Raw genomic sequence first — 21,754 nt, 5'->3', positions numbered from 1 at the left:
ACTCAAAATCTATGGGATGCAGCAAAAGCAGTTCTAAGAGGGAGGTTTATAGCAATACAATCCTACCTTAAGAAACAGGAAACATCTCGAATAAACAACCTAACCTTGCACCTAAAGCAATTAGAGAAAGAAGAACAAAAAAACCCCAAAGTTAGCAGAAGGAAAGAAATCATAAAAATCAGATCAGAAATAAATGAAAAAGAAATGAAGGAAACAACAGCAAAGATCAATAAAACTAAAAGCTGGTTCTTTGAAGGGATAAACAAAATTGATAAACCATTAGCCAGACTCATCAAGAAAAAAAGGGAGAAGACTGAAATCAATAGAATTAGAAATGAAAAAGAAGAAGTAACAACTGACACTGCAGAAATACAAAAGATCATGAGAGATTACTACAAGCAACGCTATGCCAATAAAATGGACAACCTGGAAGAAATGGACAAATTCTTAAGGCACAACCTGCCAAGACTGAATCAGGAAGAAATAGAAAATATGAACAGACCAATCACAAGCACTGAAATTGAAACTGTGATTAAAAATCTTCCAACAAGCAAAAGCCCAGGACCAGATGGCTTCACAGGCGAATTCTATCAAACATTTAGAGAAGAGTTATCACCTATCCTTCTCAAACTCTTCCAAAATATAGCAGAGGGAGGAACACTCCCCAACTCATTCTATGAGGCCACCATCACCCTGATACCAAAACCAGACAAGGATGTCACAAAGAAAGAAAACTACAGGCCAATATCACTGATGAACACAGATGCAAAAATCCTCAACAAAATACTAGCAAACAGAATCCAACAGCACATTAAAAGGATCATACACCATGATCAAGTGGGGTTTATTCCAGGAATGCAAGGATTCTTCAATATATGCAAATCAATCAACGTGATACACCATATTAACAAATTGAAGGAGAAAAACCATATGATCATCTCAATAGATGCAGAGAAAGCTTTTGACAAAATTCAACACCCATTTATGATAAAAACCCTGCAGAAAGTAGGCATAGAGGGAACTTTCCTCAACATAATAAAGGCCATATATGACAAACCCACAGCCAACATCGTCCTCAATGGTGAAAAACTGAAAGCATTTCCACTAAGATCAGGAACAGGACAAGGTTGCCCACTCTCACCACTCTTATTCAACATAGTTTTGGAAGTTTTAGCCACAGCAATCAGAGAAGAAAAGGAAATAAAAGGAATCCAAATCGGAAAAGAAGAAGTAAAGCTGTCACTATTTGCAGATGACATGATACTATACATAGAGAATCCTAAAGATGCTACCAGAAAACTACTAGAGCTAATCAATGAATTTGGTAAAGTAGCAGGATACAAAATTAATGCACAGAAATCTCTGGCATTCCTATACACTAAGGATGAAAAATCTGAAAGTGAAATCAAGAACACACTCCCATTTACCACTGCAACAAAAAGAATAAAATATCTAGGAATAAACCTACCTAAGGAGACAAAAGACCTGTATGCAGAAAATTATAAGACACTGATGAAAGAAATTAAAGATGATACAAATAGATGGAGAGATATACCATGTTCTTGGATTGGGAGAATCAACATTGTGAAAATGACTCTACTACCCAAAGCAATCTACAGATTCAATGCAATCCCTATCAAACTACCACTGGCATTTTTCACAGAACTAGAACAAAAAATTTCACAATTTGTATGGAAACACAAAAGACCCCGAATAGCCAAAGCAGTCTTGAGAACGAAAAACGGAGCTGGAGGAATCAGGCTTCCTGACTTCAGACTATACTACAAAGCTACAGTAATCAAGACAGTATGGTACTGGCACAAAAACAGAAACATAGATCAATGGAACAGGACAGAAAGCCCAGAGATAAACCCACGCACATATGGTCACCTTATCTTTGATAAAGGAGGCAGGAATGTACAGTGGAGAAAGGACAGCCTCTTCAATAAGTGGTGCTGGGAAAACTAGACAGGTACATGTAAAAGTATGAGATTAGATCACTCCCTAACACCATACACAAAAATAAGCTCAAAATGGATTAAAGACCTAAATGTAAGGCCAGACACTATAAAACTCTTAGAGGAAAACATAGGCAGGACACTCTATGACATAAATCACAGCAAGGTCCTTTTCAACCCACCTCCTAGAGAAATGGAAATAAAAACAAAAATAAACAAATGGGACCTAATGAAACTTAAAAGCTTTTGCGCAGCAAAGGAAACCATAAACAAGACCAAAAGACAACCCTCAGAATGGGAGAAAATATTTGCAAATGAAGCAACTGACAAAAGATTAATCTCCAAAATTTATAAGCAGCTCATGCAGCTTAATAACAAAAAAACAAACAACCCAATCCAAAAATGGGCAGAAGACCTAAATAGACATTTCTCCAAAGAAGATATACAGACTGCCAACAAACACATGAAAGGATGCTCAACATCACTAATCATTAGAAAAATGCAAATCAAAACTACAATGAGATATCATCTCACACCAGTCAGAATGGCCACCATCAAAAAATCTAGAAACAATAAATGCTGGAGAGGGTGTGGAGAAAAGGGAACACTCTTGCACTGTTGGTGGGAATGTAAATTGATACAGCCACTGTGGAGAACAGTATGGAGGTTCCTTAAAAATCTACAAATAGAACTACCATATGACCCAGCAATCCCACTACTGGGCATATACCCTGAGAAAACCATAATTCAAAAAGAGTCACGTACCAAAATGTTCATTGCAGCTCTATTTACAATAGCCCGGAGATGGAAACAACCTAAGTGTCCATCATCAGATGAATGGATAAAGAAGATGCGGCACATATATACAATGGAATATTACTCAACCATAAAAAGAAACGAAATTGAGCTATTTGTAATTAGGTGGATAGACCTAGAGTCTGTCATACAGAGTGAAGTAAGTCAGAAAGAGAGAGACAAATACCGTATGCTAACACATATATATGGAATTTAAGAAAAAAAAATGTCATGAAAAACCTAGGGGTGAAACAGGAATAAAGACACAGACTTACTAGAGAATGGACTTGAGGATATGGGGAGGGGGAAGGGTAAACTGTGACAAAGCGAGAGAGAGGCATGGACATCTATAAACTACCAAACGTAAGGTAGATAGCCAGTGGGAAGCAGCCGCATAGCACAGGGAGATCAGCTCGGTGCTTTGTGACAGCCTGGAGGGGTGCGATAGGGAGGGTGGGAGGGAGGGAGACGCAAGCGGGAAGAGATATGGGAACATATGTATATGTATAACTGATTCATTTTGTTGTGAAGCTGAAACTAACATACCATTGTAAAGCAATTATACTCCAATAAAGATGTTAAAATGAAAAAATAAAAAGTGGAAAAAAATGCACAGATCTTAAAGTGTTCAGTTTGATGAGTTCTGACAACTTTGTATCTACCCACGTAATCACTACCCCAAGCAAAACCTATTGACATCGTTCAAAGAAGCTGTGCCAAAAGGTGGCCAGCTGTGTCCTGGACTGCTGGGACTTTCTCAGCTGTAGCACTGGAGGGCCTGTGTCCTGGGCAAACCGAGGTGGGTCGCCCTACTTGTGCCCCTGTGGCCTTCCTCTTACATGAATGACCTAGGCAAGCAGGTGCTAAAAGCTGCTCAAGATCCCTGGGGGCGAGGACTGCTAAGTGTGAAGTGGTTAGCATCAAAGGCACAGCAACAGGGGCTCCTCTGCTGCCCTCCAGTGCTGAGGAGCTGCTGTGAGTGACTACGACGTGGCCAGACTGTCTATCTGCCATTACTCCAGGTCTGTGTCTTCCCTCAGCTGCCACTTCTCCCTACAACCTCCTCCTGCCATCACTGAACCTGCCTCTATCAGGCCCACACCACTTCTAATCTGCTGCGTGCTAGGGAACAAGATGACCTTGAGTTAGCAAGCTATTAGAATGGGAATAAAAAGACTTCCGTGTTTTTAGTACATGGACTTTGTATTAACAGTTTCAGCTGCTTAAAGGCCTTTTATATTTCCTGCCTACTTTTGGCTGGTTCTGCTCCGCTGAGGCTAACCGGTATCCTCCAGAGAGGCGAACTGTTTTATTTCTCCTTGAATGATTTCACTTGATTTCCCTGGTAGAGAGCAGAAGCCCAAAGATAGATTTCTAGGCATCATTCCAGATACTCACTCTAAGTGCTTCTACATCCACCCCTCTCATGTCCTGGGCAGAAGCTCTAAGCAAACCGGGCTGTACACATCCCACCACAGCCCCTGACCTTCCATTTCTGGATCTGGAGTTGGAACCAAACCCATCCCCGACAGTCACCAGAGTCTGCTCTGTAGCTCAAGTGTTATTTTGGAACATCTCTTCTTACTTTAGGGTCTATCTTTCAATACCCAAATGTAATAAACGTAGGTTTTATAGTCTGAACCTGAATAATAATACCCATTAGGGATGCAAATCACCTATCAAGGTATATTTTAGTTGTAGTTCACTTGTTCCTGCATCTCACACTGGTCATGGTACTAGCTTTTTTGTGCCAGTTTCTGGGACTACATCCTCACCCTCATCCACTTCATAATCCATACCAGTCCCTTCTCATATTCTAAGCCTTCAGCAATGAGCCTGAAGCAGTAAAACATTTCAGGGTTTTCCTCTGTTCAGAATTTACCTTCTCAGGTCTTTTACTGGCAGCAGCAATTTCGTTGATTGGGAGAGCAGATGTGTTGCTGGCAAAGACACAGTGATCTGGAATCACCTGCAGGAGAAAAGCATTTAAGAATGTGTCATGTAGGCCTGGGAGATGACTGGAGACCAAAGCAAAGCCAATGAGTGACACTTGGGCCCCGCCCACCCTTCACCTTTGAGAGAACCAACCATAATGTGCATGCCTATTTCATGTTACACATGTGTTACTAAGAAATGGTACAGCACTATAATTATATCTACAGTGCATGAATACAACTATTAGCTTTATCAACCTGCAGAATAGTGTCTAACGGAGATTCTCTCAGCATTCTGCCCACAATCTCAGCTTATTCATATTTTAATTCAGATACTTGGATGAGAAACATAGAAGGCACATCTGTCAAATGTGTGCAAATCTGGGCAGGCAGAATCCTAACATCAGAGTTGAGAATCAAGATTCAAGATACATTCAACACGCTGAAAAACTGAGTGCAAAATAAGATCAATTATAATGAGGATGAAGGTGAAGTACTGCATTAAGATTTTATGAAAGAGAAGAAAGAGAAAAAAATAACTGAGTAGGCACCTAATGGGCAAGACCTGGGCTTGGCAGTAAACTTGTGTTAAAGAGCCCATGATTTTATTTAATCAAAAGTATAGGGGCTTCCTTGGTGGCGCGCAGTGGTTGAGAGTCCACATGCCGATGCAGGGGACGTGGGTTCGTGCCCTGGTCCAGGAAGATCCCACATGCTGTGGAGCGGTGGGCCCGTGAGCCATGGCCGCTGAGCCTGCGCGTCTGGAGCCTGTGCTCCGCAACGGGAGAGGCCGCAGTAGTGAGAGGCCCGCGTACCGCAACAACAACAACAACAAAAGTATAATGTGGGTCAAAAGTAGAGCCCGATGATCCGAAAGCTAACATAGTCTCAAGCTGCATTATTAATGGTATGGTGTCTAATGTTGGTGGTAAAATTCTCTATGAAGAGCAAACCAATGTCTCCAAAGATGGCTGGCAACAATCTTTCCCCTCTTGTACATGTGTGTCTCTCCTCCCATCCAGGGGCACAGTCTCTTTCCCCTCCTCTTAAATCTGGGCTGGCCTATGACTTGCTTTTACCAACGGAAAGTAGCAGAAGTGACTCTGCCAGTTCCAGGACTTGCCTTATGCAGTCCACTGACTTCTGCCTTGCTCTCTTAGAAGCTAGCAGCCATGCTGCAGAGAAGCTCTGGCTCGACCACTAAGCGAGGACAGGCCACAGGGAGAGGGAGGCGCCCCAACCAAGCTTTCAACTGAATGCAGTCCCACGAGTGACTCCACTGGGAAGCCACGTGGAATTAAGGGCCAGCCGCCTCTCAGAGCCTGCCCTAACTGCAAAACTGTGAAAAGGTCATTGTTTTTGCAGTGGTTTGTCACACGCCAAGAGAACACTGAGACATGGTAAGACAGTAAAGGAGACAAGCAAGACAGTGAGGGTCTGGAGACAAGAATTATGAAGATATCAAAGGAGTGAGTTTCTTTAGTTCTGTGGAGAGGAAGAGAAGTGAAGTTTTAAATCCCTGAGGAATACCACATGTAGATTCAGCTTTACCATTTTCCTGTAAAGAAAGGAGAGGCCAGGTAAGAGGATGTACTTGATGGCTTCCTAAAGATCTTTCACTTGAAATTCTTTGATTTTCCAAATACAGATCTTTTCTGGACCTTGCTCTTTTCCACCCTTTCTGAAAAACTTCTTTGAGTATCTCCTACCTTAGATGATTTCACTAGCTTCTCTAGAAAGGTAAAGGCCTGTGACATGTTACATAAATAACTACAACATACGTAACACTTTGGATTTTACCTTTAGCAATAATCTTCTTATTCTTTTCTTACTATCTGCTAAAAATTCATGATTCCCCGAATAGCCTCCCTTTCCCGCAGTCCATGGACTTCACGGACATATAAAACCCCTTTTCTTTTCTTTCTTCCCCTTCTCTTCTCCCTTAACCTTTATGTTTCAATGGGAACTACTGTATCGATTTGTTCATAGTCTGCACTTCTCTTGATCTGATCCCTCTTCTTTCTCTTTCTTTTCCTTGACCACTGGCTTCCCAACTGCTAAAACTAACAAACTTTTCTACACTCAGATACTCCCAAATCCTGATTTTCCAAAAGCAAATACCATCACCCAGTCAGGTGGCAAATGCTCTTTTAGTGGTAAACGGCTCTGTCTGTTTTTGCCGCCCCTCAGTCTACCTTCCATTGGCCCAGCAGGGCCCCCAAAGCCCCGGGAACGTTGTGTCCATTTCTCTGCTGCAGTGCCACCTTGCACAGAGAGAACACACACCTACCCAGCTGTTCTGAATTCACTCCCTCCGCTGAACCTACATTACACTCTGCTTAAAGAAAAGATTTTGGAATGTGTGTTTCACAAGTGGAATCCATCCCAAACTGAGCTGCTTGTCTTTAGTTTCTAAACCCTCCTTAGGTTCATTCTTTAGTAGAGCAGAGATTGTCCTCCCATGGAAGGGAGTCTTAGGAGTACAGCCCACTACTCAAGATACCCCAGAATGCTGCAAAGTCAGTGCCATTTTATTTACACCATTTACGAACCTACACTCTGTTTATTTAACTGTACCCGGTTCTACCTCCTGCCTGGATTACTGCCATCTCTTCTTTCCTTCTTTCCTCTTTCTTCATACCACCCAGTTCAAGTACTTGTTTTGTTCATATCATCCCATATCAAGAGTTGACTACACACAGCATTTGGGCTCAAGACCAGAGTAGCATTTCCACAAAATGAGCATCTGAATCCTGCCTGGAGAAACTGTTTCTCCCTATTTCCTCTGCTGCCTAGACCTGAATTAGTTTAGTTATAGCTTGCAGCCAACCAATGATGTCAAGACGTCTGGCTACAGTCCATGAGGTTATTTGTACGTTTGGGTGACTGAACTCCCATATAAGGCTAATGAACCCTGTGCTTAAGTTAATAAGCTACTTGTTTGTCTTTTCTTAGGACTCTGATTTGCCCTTTTTACAGTGTGCATGGGTTCACATAAAAACTTACATTTGGGGGACACAGTTTTGAGGGGCGTAAGCCTGTTGTGTCCCCTTTTGCCTGGCAAAGCAATAAAGCTGTTCTTTTCTACTTCACGCCTCCAACAAACAAACAAACATACAAAACCCCTTACATCTGGGAATGAATGGCCCTATAAAAAGAACCACAAGTTTCCTATAGTTCCTTTAAAAAACCCTGTCTCTGTGTTCTCCACTCACAACACTAGGATTCAGTACAGCAGGCCCCTTACTTACAGCTTCTACTTCCTTGAGCACTTTGTGCTTAAGACTGAGGTCCTCAAAAACAGCTTCAATCACCATGTCAGCCTTTTCAAAACCCTGGTAATCGAGCTGCCCAGTCAAGTTGCTGAAAAAGGTGTCCCTTTCAAACGATGTTAGTGCTTTCTTCTTCACTTTATCGTTCAGTCTAGGAAAAAAACACATTCCTAGTCAGAGGAGGAGAACAGGAAACTAACATTTATTGAGTGTCCATGGGCCAGATAGTGTGCTGTGTGTTTTTCACCAACTCAGTGAGGTAGCTCCCATTTTGAGGGAGCTGAGCTGCTCAAGGAGACTCAGAGGGACTTGTGGTCCAAGAGCGAGTTAAGGGAGGGTCCTAGGGTTCAAACAGGTTGACCCCCACATCCATATTCTTTCTACTAAAAGATGCCTCTACACGCCCAACCTGCATAAACGGTATCACTAATAAAACAGTTAAATTTGCCAAGAGGAGTAAACATGAACACTAAAATGGCAAACAAGAGAGCAGCTCTAGTAATTCTCTACCTACAATAGGGAAAACAGCCAACATGGGTCCTAGACCATGAGTTTATACTTGCTTACATATCATTTTGTTATTCTGTAATTGTGATCTACCGGAGGACAGAGACCAAGCATTATATCGTATATTCTTAATCCATTTCCTGGTCAGTACCTAGTAGCACATCATATTGATTACATAAAACATTAACTCAAGGTTTCTTCTTCCCCACAGGGAGCTAAAAAGGATTCCTGCTACTCAGACACTTAACTGATTGTTTTTTATTGCCAGGGAAAATAGGCTCTCTTAGGTTTTAATCTGACCGCACTTTCAGAATAAATGACCTAGAGTTTTCCTCTGAAAGAAGAACGAAGCTACACCCCATTCACTAGTTTCCTTAACCAAAAGAAAAATTAACGCCACAAGGTAAGTTCAAAGAAGTAGTCAGTTTAAGTCTCAAAAGTATGGATTCAAATATCCTGGTTTCTGACAACCGTGTCAGCAGTCAGCAAGCAAAATTCTTGTGAGAGTTCAAAACATTATTAGTTGCTCTAATTCTAATGCCTAATGAAACTATTCCCGAGAGGACAAGAAACACGTATATGTCCCAAGTCAGCAGCACAGTGAGGCGCACTCACCAGAGCCCGATGTTTCTAACGCAAAAAGGGAAAGCCGGGACAGCTGGATCCAAGAGATCGAGGGGGAAAGGCTATTTTAGAGCAATTTCTCATTTTGGTGACTGTATGAAACTCTGGGAACACTCGCGTGCTGGCCTCAGGGCAATGGTGTTATCGAGCGCATGCCATTTTGGGGGGTCAGAATCTTTTACTACAATGCCTTGCTATCTTACATTAAGATAGTTGCTATCTGCCAACATGATTAAACCTGCCAGGTCCTGCACAGTATTATGGTAGCAATATGAGCAGAAAAGGGGTAAAAACACACTTAAGCTACATAATCCACTTAAGAAACAAAAAAAACGAACTCAATTAAAAGTCACATGCAAGACCATCAAAGTTCAGCCTGCCTTAGACAGTCTATTACATTGGAGCAGAGAAATGAGCTGAAACAAATTCCCAGTTTGGCCAAAGTGCTGCTCCATTCTTCCCCTCTGCACAACAGGCAGTATGTGTGTGGGGTGGGGGAGAGGAGGGAGGGACGGGCAGGAGGGAGAATAATAGTCCCCGTTTATTAATTCAGAAGTAAGATGGAGACACAGTCCATAAGATCCAGATATTGTGGAGCCAAATCAGTTAACTGCTTCTCTATGGTAACGCCAGTCAAGGAATATGAGGTTCATGAGTTCTGATCCCAGCCCTACCTTCAAGATGCAGTTACACGTTTCCTCATATCCTTATCTCAGTTCTCTCTATAGACACAGTCGTGCTGTTTCAATATTCTATAACAATACAGCAATTAAAATTCACAAACATGAGACTTTCTAGTCTGATACCAAAGTATAAACCATATGGCATTTAAAAACGTCTAATAGATAGGGTTTTCTCTTCTGCACTCAGACTCCAATGATGTTAATGATTTATAATAACATTGTCTGCAACAACAGCAAAAAAAAGAAAAAAAGTGAAAGAAGGAATTAGCATGTCTAAAAAGCAAAGGAAATGAGACTTAACAATGGAGTATCCAATACAGATCATGTTCAGGAGAAAGGAAATGGTGACTGCAAAAACCAAAACACACGCTACTCTCCCAGCAAAGGCAGAGAGCAGGCTTACCCTCTGAACACTTGCTGCTGTCCTCGCCCCAGCGCGGCTAGCGTAGCATCCTTCAGTATAGTCTGTAGGCCTTTATCCACGGAGACCTGGGCAATGCCGGCCCCCATTAGCCCTGCGCCAAGAATGGCGAGCTGCCTGAAAGGAAAGGATGAAATGACTTTTGGTATAAATCTTAATTAATTCAGTAAAAGTGGGAGATTGCCCAGGTCATCTTCCAATAAACCAACTAAAGCAGGGACAACAATAAGGTATTTAAAATAATTTTTACCTACAAAAAGATATCTTTCATAAATGACTGATTTTCAAAGTTAAATGCAAAAATCCGTTAGGTCTAAAAGAATTGGTCTACCCAAGGAGACAGAATTATACTGATCTTCAATCATACCTGAGATCACTGAAAACAAAACAACATGGATTACGCTTAAATTAACGAGTATTTTTCTTCAAACAAAAGCCAACTTGCAGTGATAGGCCTAAAGACTACTCTCTCTTCTACCAACTACTTACTTGCTAGTGATTTTGCCATTTTCCAGTCATCTTTCATTCCTCTTGAAATGTGTGCCTTTCTCACCCCTTACCTGGATTGGTTCAAAAGCCTCTTGGATGGTTTCTTTGCTTCCAGACCTTACCTCTCCCGCAAACACCTCCATACATGCACATTACTGCCTTTTCCACCCCTGAATTCCCTTGAACTTATCAGGACCATTTGGCTTACCCCACAGTATTTTGGAACAGCTTCATGTACATCATTTTTGTCTCCTCAACTAAATTCTAAGCTTTTTGAGGGATAGAGATCATGTCTGATAACTCTTTTTAGTTTTCCATAGTTTTGGAACAATATGCCATTTTCCCATAAGTAACTAAAAAAAAATTTCAGAACTTCCTTCATAAAAGAAGCCCAAGTTTACAAGACCGTAGACCTAAATTAGAGTTGTTTCATTCAAAACAATTCTGATTATAATGTTCAAAAATCATATTCAAGACCTGAAAAGGCACCCTAACTTCAACTCCTGGGAGTATCTTTCAAATGCAGCTTTGTGATAATACACATTTTTATATGGTGAGTGTTAAGTAACTGGAGAACATGAGAAAATAGGGTAGAAAAACATAAAGAATAGGAGCTGAAAAAATTATTCATGTATTTACTGCACCAAAATTAAAAATTTGCTTGACAAATGACAACAGGTATAGCAGACAAAGGATTACTACTGGGGAAATATAAAGAACACACATATCAATTAAAAAAGACAACCCAATAAAATGGGCAGGGGTTTATATAAAGCAATTCACAGAAAATGAAAACAAATTGCCAATAAAATGCCCAATTTCCCTAATAATCTGGGAAATGCAAATTTAAAAAAATGTATTCTCTCCCCATCAGATTGGCAAAAATTTTAAAAGTAACAGTGAGGGTATAAAAAATTTTGTTCTTTCATGCATGGTTGATGGAAGTATATACTTTGCCCTATATAGGAGGTCAAATGTATTAAAACCAAAAATTGCATCTTCTATGACCCAGTAATTCTACTATCTGCTCTAGAGAAATGCACTTATGCACAAGATGATATGCTGTGATGAACAGTCATACAATGTTTACAATAATGAAAAATTGGAAGTCATCAATCTTTCAGTAGAAGATGAAAAGGAACAAGTTAACTGGTATGGACCCACAAACATAGTCTCCAAGTCGTACCATTGACTAAAAAGGATTATTATAGGATTCATACTGAAGGATTCCTTTTATATTAAAACATTCAAACCATAAACACAAAACATTCATCTAGTATTCAAACTTCCTTATAATAGTTTAAAAAAGGAGATTAAGAATGCATTCTTTGCATAAAAAATTAATTTATAAAAAGAGAAAATACATAAGGAATTCAAATTATTATCTGAGGCAAGGGAGAAGAGGCCTAGAGAGACAGAAGTGGAACTATTACTGACAACTGGGAAAGCAGGAAGGGGGATGCCCTTTCTTCAATGATTTTTATTAAATTTTCAGTTCAACCTATTCTGCCTTGAGTACCTTATAATTTATTCTTCATTTCTAAGATGATGTTTCCTTTTCTTCAATTTATTTCCCAAGTTAGGTCAACTGTTACATCATCCTGTTTTTCTGCCCATTTAATTCTGAGTTTTTGAACTTCTTTTTTTTTTTTTTTTTTTTTTGCGGTACGCAGGCCTCTCACTGTTGTGGCCTCTCCCGTTGCGGAGCACAGGCTCCGGACGCGCAGGCTCAGCGGCCATGGCTCACGGGCCCAGCCACTCCGCGGCATGTGGGATCTTCCCGGACCGGGACACGAACCCGTGTCCCCTGCATCGTTAGGCGGACTCTCAACCACTGCGCCACCAGGGAAGCCCAGTTTTTGAACTTCTGATTCAAAGTGATTCTTTTCTTATCTGTAAATATTTATTTAAGGATATATAATTCAAGTTTGGAAGCATTCTGCTACAGTTTTGCATTGTGGTTGTTTTGGGGGGAGAATTTTTGTAAGCTTAAGTATTTTGATTCTCATTTTCTTATTTCTTCTTACATGAGTTTCACATGCATGCTGCCTGTCTTTTCTGTGTACTGGTACACAATAACAGTTTCTCCAGGTGGTATTATATTCTATCTGCATATAACAGTAAGAGTTACATGCAGACCAGAGTAGGAGTCAGGAGTGGCTAATCAGCTTAAGAGTAAACATTTTATAATTTAAAATTTTAAAAATTAATTAATTTATGGCTGCGTTGGGTCTTCGTTGCTGCACACGGGCTTTCTCTAGTTGCAGCGAGCAGGGGCTACTCTTCATCGTGGCGCACAGGCTTCTCATTGCAGTGACTTCTTTTGTTGCGGAGGACGGGCTTTAGGCATGCGGGCTTCAGTAGTTGTGGCTCGTGGGCTCAGTAGTTGTGGCTCACAGGCTCTAGAGTGCAGGCTCAGTAGCTGTGGCGCAGGGGCTTAGTTGCTCCGCGGCATGTGGGATCTTCCCGGACCAGGGCTTGAACCCGTGTAACCGCTGGCAGGCGGACTCTCAACCACTGTGCCACCAGGGAAGTCCAATTTAAAATTTAAGAGTAATTTTTGTAGTATGTATGAAGAGATTCAGATTTAAGTGGCCATATCATCATTCCACTGCAGCGTGGAAGTAATTCATCTCACCCACTGAACGCAAGATATTGTCAACATTAGGTGGTACACAGATAACCCGACTGATACCGATCACCATGTGTGCTGGAGAAGCAGTTACAGTTGTATTTCATATTCTAATTTGGAAATCAGCCCTCTTGGCAAGAATCTTGTCTTCTCACCTGGGCTTCTTATTAATTTCCTCTTCTGCTTTGGATTGCAATCTCATTAAATGTGAGCGGCTGGAGAAAGTAGTAACATTAGCTGCTTTCACAAATCCCTCTCTGTAATTCAGGTAGACAGTGTTCCTCAACCTCAGCACTGCTGACATTTTGGACTGGATACTTCTTTGTTGTGGGGCTGTCCTGTGCACTGTAGGATGTTTAGCAGCATTCCGGGCCTCTGGCCACCAGATGCCAGTACCACCCCTCCCTCCCCAGCTGTGACAACCAAAAATATTTCCAGAGATTGGCAAGTGTCCCCTGGTGGCAACGTTGCCCAGGTTAAGAGCCACGGAGCAAGGGGGTGAGTTTAGGGGCATTTACTAAACTTAAGACGCTGAAGAGCCATTTAGGCAGCATTAACACTGAAAGGCTCGCTGAACAGAATAGATATGAAACAGGTAAGTAGGCTCTCAAACGCTTAGGCTGTAAGCTAAACGAAGGACAAGACTTTAGCGACTAGAATGAGGCTTTACTTTTTTTAATGAGGGAGAAGTGTGAGTTCCCAGAGAGGGTATCTCAAGTCACAGAGAGAGACAAGGTCATTAAACAGCACATAGTGTGTGTATTTGGTTTAGGAAGGGGAAACCTAAACCATATTTCTAGGGGACATCAATAGTGAGACAAAAATGCCTCTACAGGAGACATTAGAGAGGTCAGGAGAAAACTCAGCACAGGCAGAACTCTGAAAGCCAAAAAATCCTTCGTAGGAATAGGGATCTAAAGTGCTCAGGACAGAAGAGGTTTAGGGCAAGACTGAAGGCATAAATCTAGCTCTATGGATCTTCAGAGACATCGACAAGCGTGGCACGTGCTGAAATCCACAGGGGCTTCCTATGTAGAGCTGACTTACTTAACCTCCTTCTGCGGAGCTCCAAATTTATTCTTCTTGCATAGGGTCTGACCATGGTAAAGTCCCATCAAGGCTTTTGATTCTTTGGTCATTGCAAGCTCTCCAAATTTCTGGAAAAAGGGAAGAAGAAAAGGTAGAACTTCTCAGTCTTGTAGACGTGGATTCTTTGGGGTCAGTTTCTCTGCAGAGCAGAGGTAACACACGCAAAGCCTCAGGTCCTGAGCTGCTGAAGTTGGCCTCCTGCTGAGCATCTTTCTTTAACTCTCCTCATCTGTTCCACTTCCAACTACTGCTTTGAAAGGTTCTGGATATAACTGAGCTCTCAGATTCTCTACACCAGAGGTTGTGATAACTTTTTTCATGGAATTAGAGTGTCAGAGCCAAAATGGACCAATCATCTCAACCATCTCTCTCATTTTAAAGACTGGGAAGAGGAGGCTCAGAACTTGACCTCGCTCAAAGCCACACTGCCTCAAAGGGGCAGAAACAGAACTTGAACCCAGGCAGTATGACTCCCAACTCCAGTTCTCCTTCCAGGGTAGCAGGCTGCCCCATGTGATATCTGCCACTTTAAAAGGACCTTAACACTTACAGAGAACAAGTCTCAACTTAGTGGGAAAGAGCATGAGATTTAGAGTCTGTATTTGAAAGAACTGAGTTTAAAGACTGGCCCTGCCATTTCCCAGTTGTGAAGCTTTCTTCATCCTTAAAATGGGAAAAACAATACCTATTTTACAGTATTGTTGTGGGAAGTAAATGAAAACACTAGTAAAATGACTGGGCCTCAATGTTAGCTATTATCATCATCAATATTACTAGAATTTACTGGTACGATTACATGGTTGCAAACAGCACTTAAAAGAAGGAATCTCTCTAATAATGTTGCCTTCATGTCTGAAGAGGACATGAAACAATGTTCTACTAATCTTGGCAAAGTAGGTTCTATTCAATAAACCAGTGATTTTCACACCACGGGTAGAAATCTATCAGTGGTCTTGAATTTAGCAGGTTGTGATAAGTAGAATAAATAGAAAATACTGAGTACAGTGTACAGGCTAATCATTTGGGGAAATATGCTTCAATCTTTCTGTACATATGTATATGTGTACCTGGTGATAATGTAAAAGAATTAATCAGAGTGCACTGCAGTAAGCAACCCAGTATAAGAAATGTTTTCTCTGGAACTTGTCCTGAGCTCTTCAGATATCTTTTATTCTATTACTAAAGAGCAATCATCCTTCAGTGATTGCTTAAAACTTCAAAACAACCCAAACAACTAAAATCTACAATACCACCAACTTGTTAGGAAGTGGAAGGGGTGAGGTTGGTTTGTGTGTTGCTCTGTTTTCTTGTCTTAGTGGGTGCAAAACATTTCCCTTCATTTCCTAATTCACCAAAGGAAGGCTGGGCTTCACAGGTTTATCTCCAGGCTCTAACAAGAACCATATTTTTGTATCAGTGTACTCACTTTATCACAACAAAACCAGCCCAACTACAGAACAAAAAGTCCAAATGATTCCTTTTGAAAGGATTCTGACTCTGCCCCTGCTTTTCCTAGTTATACCCTCCTTATTGAGAGCAAGTTCAAATATCTGGGGACTACTATGGTTTTCTTAGCACCTACTTGCTCACTGAGATTAATCGTAAGAAATGACAACCACTGGAAGAAAACATTTTTTTACTAGGCTTTGAATACTTTACCTTTTTTCAGTTTTACACAGCATTGTGGATCTCGCTTTTTCTGTCTCTAATAATAAAACACTGAAAGGAAATAATTTTACCTGAGATTCAGAGAGATAGCCAGCATCACTCCCTTGCTCAATCCCAGTCTTCACTACCTAAAAAACAGATAAAGTACTTGTTCCTTGTTGGAATTAACTGGCAAGATACACAGTAATGCTGAAAAAAGTGGCTAGTGTTGTTAGTCTTCAAGAGTAAGTCAAAAGTCTAGACTGGAGTGAGAAAGAGAAGAGGACGGAGTGCTTTATTGCTTAAGACTAACTTAATTCTCCATCTCTGAGGCTACTGCTCAACCTAGTATACAATGGAAGGAAATAAAACAGAAGGAAAGAGAATTAAGAAGTCAGAATAGGAAAAGAGCACAGAGGTTCCACAGCTCAAACTCCACCTCCTTATCCTTTGAATCCTGTTATTTTGTCAGAGAAAGAGTTGTCATCACCCCTTTCTGAGTCCAATAATAGGTTTACCTTTTCCTCTTAACTCCCTTCCCTCCTGCTTGAATTATTCTTCCGGCTCCTCTCCTGTTCTCCAAATGTGGGCAGGTCCCCAAAGTTCCACTTGCAGCCCATTTCCCCCTCTATTTATTCTTCCTCAGGAACATCATTTAGTTTATCACATTAATCATGAACTCCATGAAATTCAATTTAACATTTGGGGTAAGTACTAACCTAAGTACAATAGCAAGTATAAAAGAAATAACCCTGTATTCAATCACCATAATTTAATGGTGATTAAAAAAAACCCAAATAAATCAATCTATATCCTTAATTGACTTCTCTGTCTAAACTACTGTTGCTTGAATTTCCTGAATACCTAATCTCAACACTTCTAAACCTTGACTCCTAACTCTCTTTGGCAAGTCTCTTACTACCTTCGTATTGTTGCTTTGCTTTTACTATTCTATTTCGGGGTCTTATTCAAACTTCAAGTCTGAATTACCAGAACAGTTTCCTAGTTCATTGATCTACTTTGTCTCTGTTTCTAATGCATTTTTACTCACTGCCATGAAAACAGTTCTCTATGATCTATATAGGACAAAGATGAAATTTCTTAATTACTGTCTACCTTTTGAAATCCACCTTTGGTCTGCCTTTCTGAAGACACTGCATTATTCTCCTACAAAAACTGATCTGATTTGATGTTCCTTGAAGAGCCTCATGCTTTCCAGCTTCTGTAACTTTGCTCAAAATGCCCATCCTACCTGGCTTTCTCATCATGTATTCTCCAACAATTTCAGGGATCGTTCCCTCCTCAGTGAATTTAGCAAACTTCCTCTGTCCCAGTTAGCTGGCGTTAACCCTATGCAGCTGCATACTGCCCCCAACCTGCCATCTGCCTTACCACATATATGTGTTTAATCTCCCCAACCCAGACTGTGTGAGGTGAATGGAAGTAGGGGACCACATTTCATATTTTATATACTTTGGTGTCTTTGGCTCAAAATATACCTGTTGACTAATTCATTCTCCAATTCTGAAATCTTTGATTATTGATCTTGTCTTCAATTATTGCTGTTTTGATCTTGGACTTTCCAGATTGAAGATTTTATAAGTTTTAAAGTCTACCTTTAGACAAATGTTACTTCAACTCTGTGATCATTTTAATCATCCTCCTTGAGCTTTTCCAGAACTTCTCTATATCATTACATCTTTTTCATAATTACAGCAATGGAAAGTCAATGAGACATTTTAGGTAATGACAATGGTTTTGACTAAGGACAGAATACAGCCATTAATTTTGTTTCAACTACCTCTTAATTAATGTCCAGTATTTTACTGGTTTTGTTATACTGATATGACACAGGTTCCTTTCTTGGTTTATAACTGGTAATTTTAAGCTCATCAACTAAAAAGTATGCCTGGCTCTAATTTTCCCCAAATATCCATTTATATAAATCCTCATAGCTTGCTATGCTCTTGTGTTATTTTTGGTAAGTACTTTGATAGCAGCATGAAGAACTTTAGTACTGGCAAACATGGTGCAGAATGGCAATAAAGAGTACTGCTCTAGACAAAGGAAAGAAACATGAGAAATGTGGGAGTATGGGGTAAAGACTCACATCAATTATTTTCAGAGGTGCAGGATAAAGGCCTTTGGTCTGCTTTCGTACTTTTTCTTCCACCTTTTTGTAAATCTGTTGCCGGACAAATGGAATACTCATGGCATACGATGTCAATTCTGTAAGGTAAAATGCTTTTAGATCCTTACTGGAAAGAGCCCAGCCTCCCTTGTTAGTTTGTCCTGTAAACTCCATAAAAATGCAGTGATTCTAGCTATCTGAAAGAACTGCTCTTTACTCTGATATGAACAATCTATATTTCAACCTAAGCACTTCTTTAAACATTAGCTGATAAATATTAAAGCTTGGTGTTGGGTACCTGGGTGTTTATTACACTGTTACATTATTCTGTTTTGGTATTTATTTAAAATTTGGTATTATTTAAAATTTTCCAAAATAAAAAGTTTTTAAAAAATGTCTTTAACCAGTGTAAAGTCCAGGACTTGAGCCTAGAGCAGAGTTACTGCATCCTTTAAGGTTGACTTTACACTTAAGAGTAAATAATGCACTTACCTCTTCCTCATTTCGGATTTATAGAAAATAAAATTAAATTCACTGGAAAGAAGCTTTGCCTTAGTTCTTTAATAATGACACTCACTTTCTACCAATCCCTTGTCTCTCTTTGGAGAGATCTTTTTATCAGCTAGTCCTTTAGCAAAAGTAATTGCAACTTCTTCTAGGTATTCAATTGTCCGTTCCTCTGGAGGTTTTATTCCTGGTCCTGCAAAGATGAACACAACAGACTGGAATGTAAATCAGGCTTGGATCAGTCCCAGGTGGGCAAAACCCAGGCAGGCCAAAGCCGAAAGCTCCAGCACCCACTTTCAGCGCAGCTTTCTAAGTCTGACTAGAGACTGGTAGGTGGCAATGTCATGAACTATGGACTCAAAAAGAGAAGTCACACTGAGCGAAGGTGCAACAACCTCCTCCTGGTAGAAAACAAGTCTTAAGCCCTATTTAAGTCTGGCCTCCACTTCTGAGTAGGATGTATTATGTCTCATGAGGCCTGTTTTCTTGCTGCAAAACTGGAAAACAAAAGATCAATTGCAAAATCACATTTGTAAAGACACTGGAGAGCTGTGGAAGCAACAAAGGTTATATGAACAGAATTCCAGAGAGGGAAGAGCCTGTCCAATGTGAACTGATGATTGCTGGACATTGTCTTTCCTGGGGGTACATGATGCTTTTGGGTGTGGGCTGAAGATTGGACTTGGCTCAAGCAGAAGGATGCTACTGAGGGAAAGTGAAATGATCAGAGTTTTTGGTGGTCACACACAACAAGTCAGTACTAGAAGAAACCAGACGCAAAGCTAGTTTTCCCACATGGAACATTTGTGAAGTTCTAAGGTGGTGCAAGAGGCTGGAAGCTAGAGTGAAATCTCTTATAGTGTCATAATGTTTAGCACATGCAGTACTTGTACAGAAAGAGGGACATGCCAAAAACATGCACCTGATTTTTTGCTTGAGGCAGAGCCTGATACCAAACTTGCTGGAGGCAGGAGACAAAGACTCAAAAGAGCCAAAGGCTGTTTTCACACAGCTATGAAAACAGACACCTACCAGGCTCTCAGTCAAAGGCTTGTAAGAGCCACACTGGAGCGAGAGGTGGCTGAGGTTGAAAAGCCGATCTTGTGCCTTCTTATGGTGTATAGGGAACAAAATCCCAGTAGAGGGAGAAGCCTGCAACAATATGCAACCATTCTCCACCTTAAGACATTTGCCCTACTTTCAGCCTCTGTGGAACTAAGCCCCAAACTTCTGAATGACAAAAGTGCACAGGGTCCACAAAAGTCATAATGTAATGCTGGAATTATGGAAGAATACCAGAGAGCAGTTGCTACACAAAAGGAGAGCTCCAGAGATCTACAGAGGGGCCCCTTGAAACTAAGGCGAAGTATCATTCTGCACATGCATGAGAGGAAACTACCTGAGGCCAGGGAAAGAACCAACATAAAGGCATGAAAAGAAGCAAGAAAAAACATGGCCTACAGCTAGGAGACAAACTGACCGATAGAAACAGGTGCAGAATTGAAAAGATAGGATAGGGCTTCCCTGGTGGTGCAGTGGTTGGGAGTCCGCCTGCTGATGCAGGGGACATAGGTTTGTGCCCCGGTCCGGGAGGATCCCACATGCCGCGGAGCGGCTGGGCCTGTGGGCCATGGCTGCTGAGCCTGCGTGTCCGGAGCCTGTGCTCCGCAACAGGAGAGGCCACAACAGTGAGAGGCCCGCGTACCACACAAAAAAGAGAAAAGATAGGATAAGCAGACACAATGTTAGAAAGGTTACTGTAAATTCATGCCATATGTTAAAGAAGGCAGAGGAAAACAAACATAATGAAGAGAAATTGAAGATGTAACAATGAATCAAATATTACTTCTAAATATGAGAAAAAAACAATATCTGAAACAAAAAATATAGGCAATTGGATTAATAGCAAATTATACTGTGAAGAAGAAAAGATCAGGAAACTTGAATACATGGCAAGAGAAATATACAGACTGAAAAAGAGAAACAGAGTTTCATTTTGGGACAATATCAAGTGATCTAAAATATGTGAGATTGAAGTCTCAGGAAAGGGGTAGGGGACTAAGGAGACAAAAGACTTGTACTCTGATAACTATATGACACTGATGAAAGAAATCGAAGATGACATAAACAGATGGGAAGATATACCATGTTCTTGGATAGGAAGAATCAGCACTGTCAAAATGACTATACTACCCAAGGCAATCTACAGCTTCAATGCAATCCCTATCAAATTTTCACAGAACTACAACAAAAAATCTTACAATTTGTATGGAGACACAAAAGATCCCAAATAGCCAAAGTAATCTTGAGAAAGAAAAACAGAGCTGGAGGAATCAGGCTCCCTAACTTCAGACCATACTACAAAGCTATAATCATCAAAACAGTATGGTTCTGGCACAAAAATAGAAATATAGATCAACAGAAGAGGATAGAAAGCCCAGAAATAAACCCATGCACCCATGGTCAATTAATGTACTACAAAGGATGCAAGACTATACAATGGTGGAAAGACAGTCTCTTCAACAAATGGTGCTGGGAAGACTGGACAGCTACATGTAAAAAAAATGAAATTAGAACATTCTTTAACACCATACACAAAAATAAACTCAAAATGGATAAAAGGCCCAAATGTAAGACTGGATACTATAAAACTTAAAGTAAAACGTAGGCAGAACACTCTTTTACATAAATCACAGTAACATCTTTTTCGATCCACCTCCTAGCCTAATGGAAATAAAAACAAAAATAAACAGATGGGACCTAATTAAACTCAAAACCTTTTGCACAGCAAAAGAAACCATAAACAAAACAAAAAAACCCGTAGAATGGGAGAAAATATTTGCAAACAATGTGACCGACAAAGGATTAATCTCCAAAATTTACTAACAGCTCATGCGGCTCAATATCAAAAAACGAAACAACCCAATCAAAAAATGGGCCGAAGACCTACATAGACATTCCTCCAAAGAAGACATACAGATGGCCAAGAGGCACATGAAAAGATGCTTAACATAGCTAATTATTAGAGAAATGCAAATCATGACTACAATGAAATATCATCTCAC

General features: G+C 40.6%; 1 protein-coding gene across 1 annotated transcript in view; it reads right to left on the bottom strand.

The window, feature by feature from the left end:
• Window positions 1-21,754, bottom strand: part of HADHA (hydroxyacyl-CoA dehydrogenase trifunctional multienzyme complex subunit alpha) — a 54,089-nt gene that overhangs the window by 8,687 nt on the left and 23,648 nt on the right. The window contains exons 8-14 of the mRNA XM_065891144.1: window positions 18,760-18,882; window positions 18,162-18,280; window positions 16,144-16,200; window positions 14,363-14,472; window positions 10,177-10,311; window positions 7,939-8,110; window positions 4,636-4,722 (exon numbers count right to left, since the gene is read on the bottom strand). Of these exons, the coding sequence (XP_065747216.1) occupies window positions 4,636-4,722; window positions 7,939-8,110; window positions 10,177-10,311; window positions 14,363-14,472; window positions 16,144-16,200; window positions 18,162-18,280; window positions 18,760-18,882 (803 nt within the window). The remainder of the gene's footprint in view (window positions 1-4,635; window positions 4,723-7,938; window positions 8,111-10,176; window positions 10,312-14,362; window positions 14,473-16,143; window positions 16,201-18,161; window positions 18,281-18,759; window positions 18,883-21,754) is intronic.

This window comes from Phocoena phocoena, chromosome 14 (genome assembly GCF_963924675.1).
Source record: "Phocoena phocoena chromosome 14, mPhoPho1.1, whole genome shotgun sequence".
NCBI classification, from domain to species: Eukaryota; Metazoa; Chordata; class Mammalia; order Artiodactyla; family Phocoenidae; genus Phocoena; species Phocoena phocoena.
The sequence above is the reverse complement of the archived record's forward strand: the minus strand, read 5'-3'. Positions and strand labels throughout refer to the sequence as shown.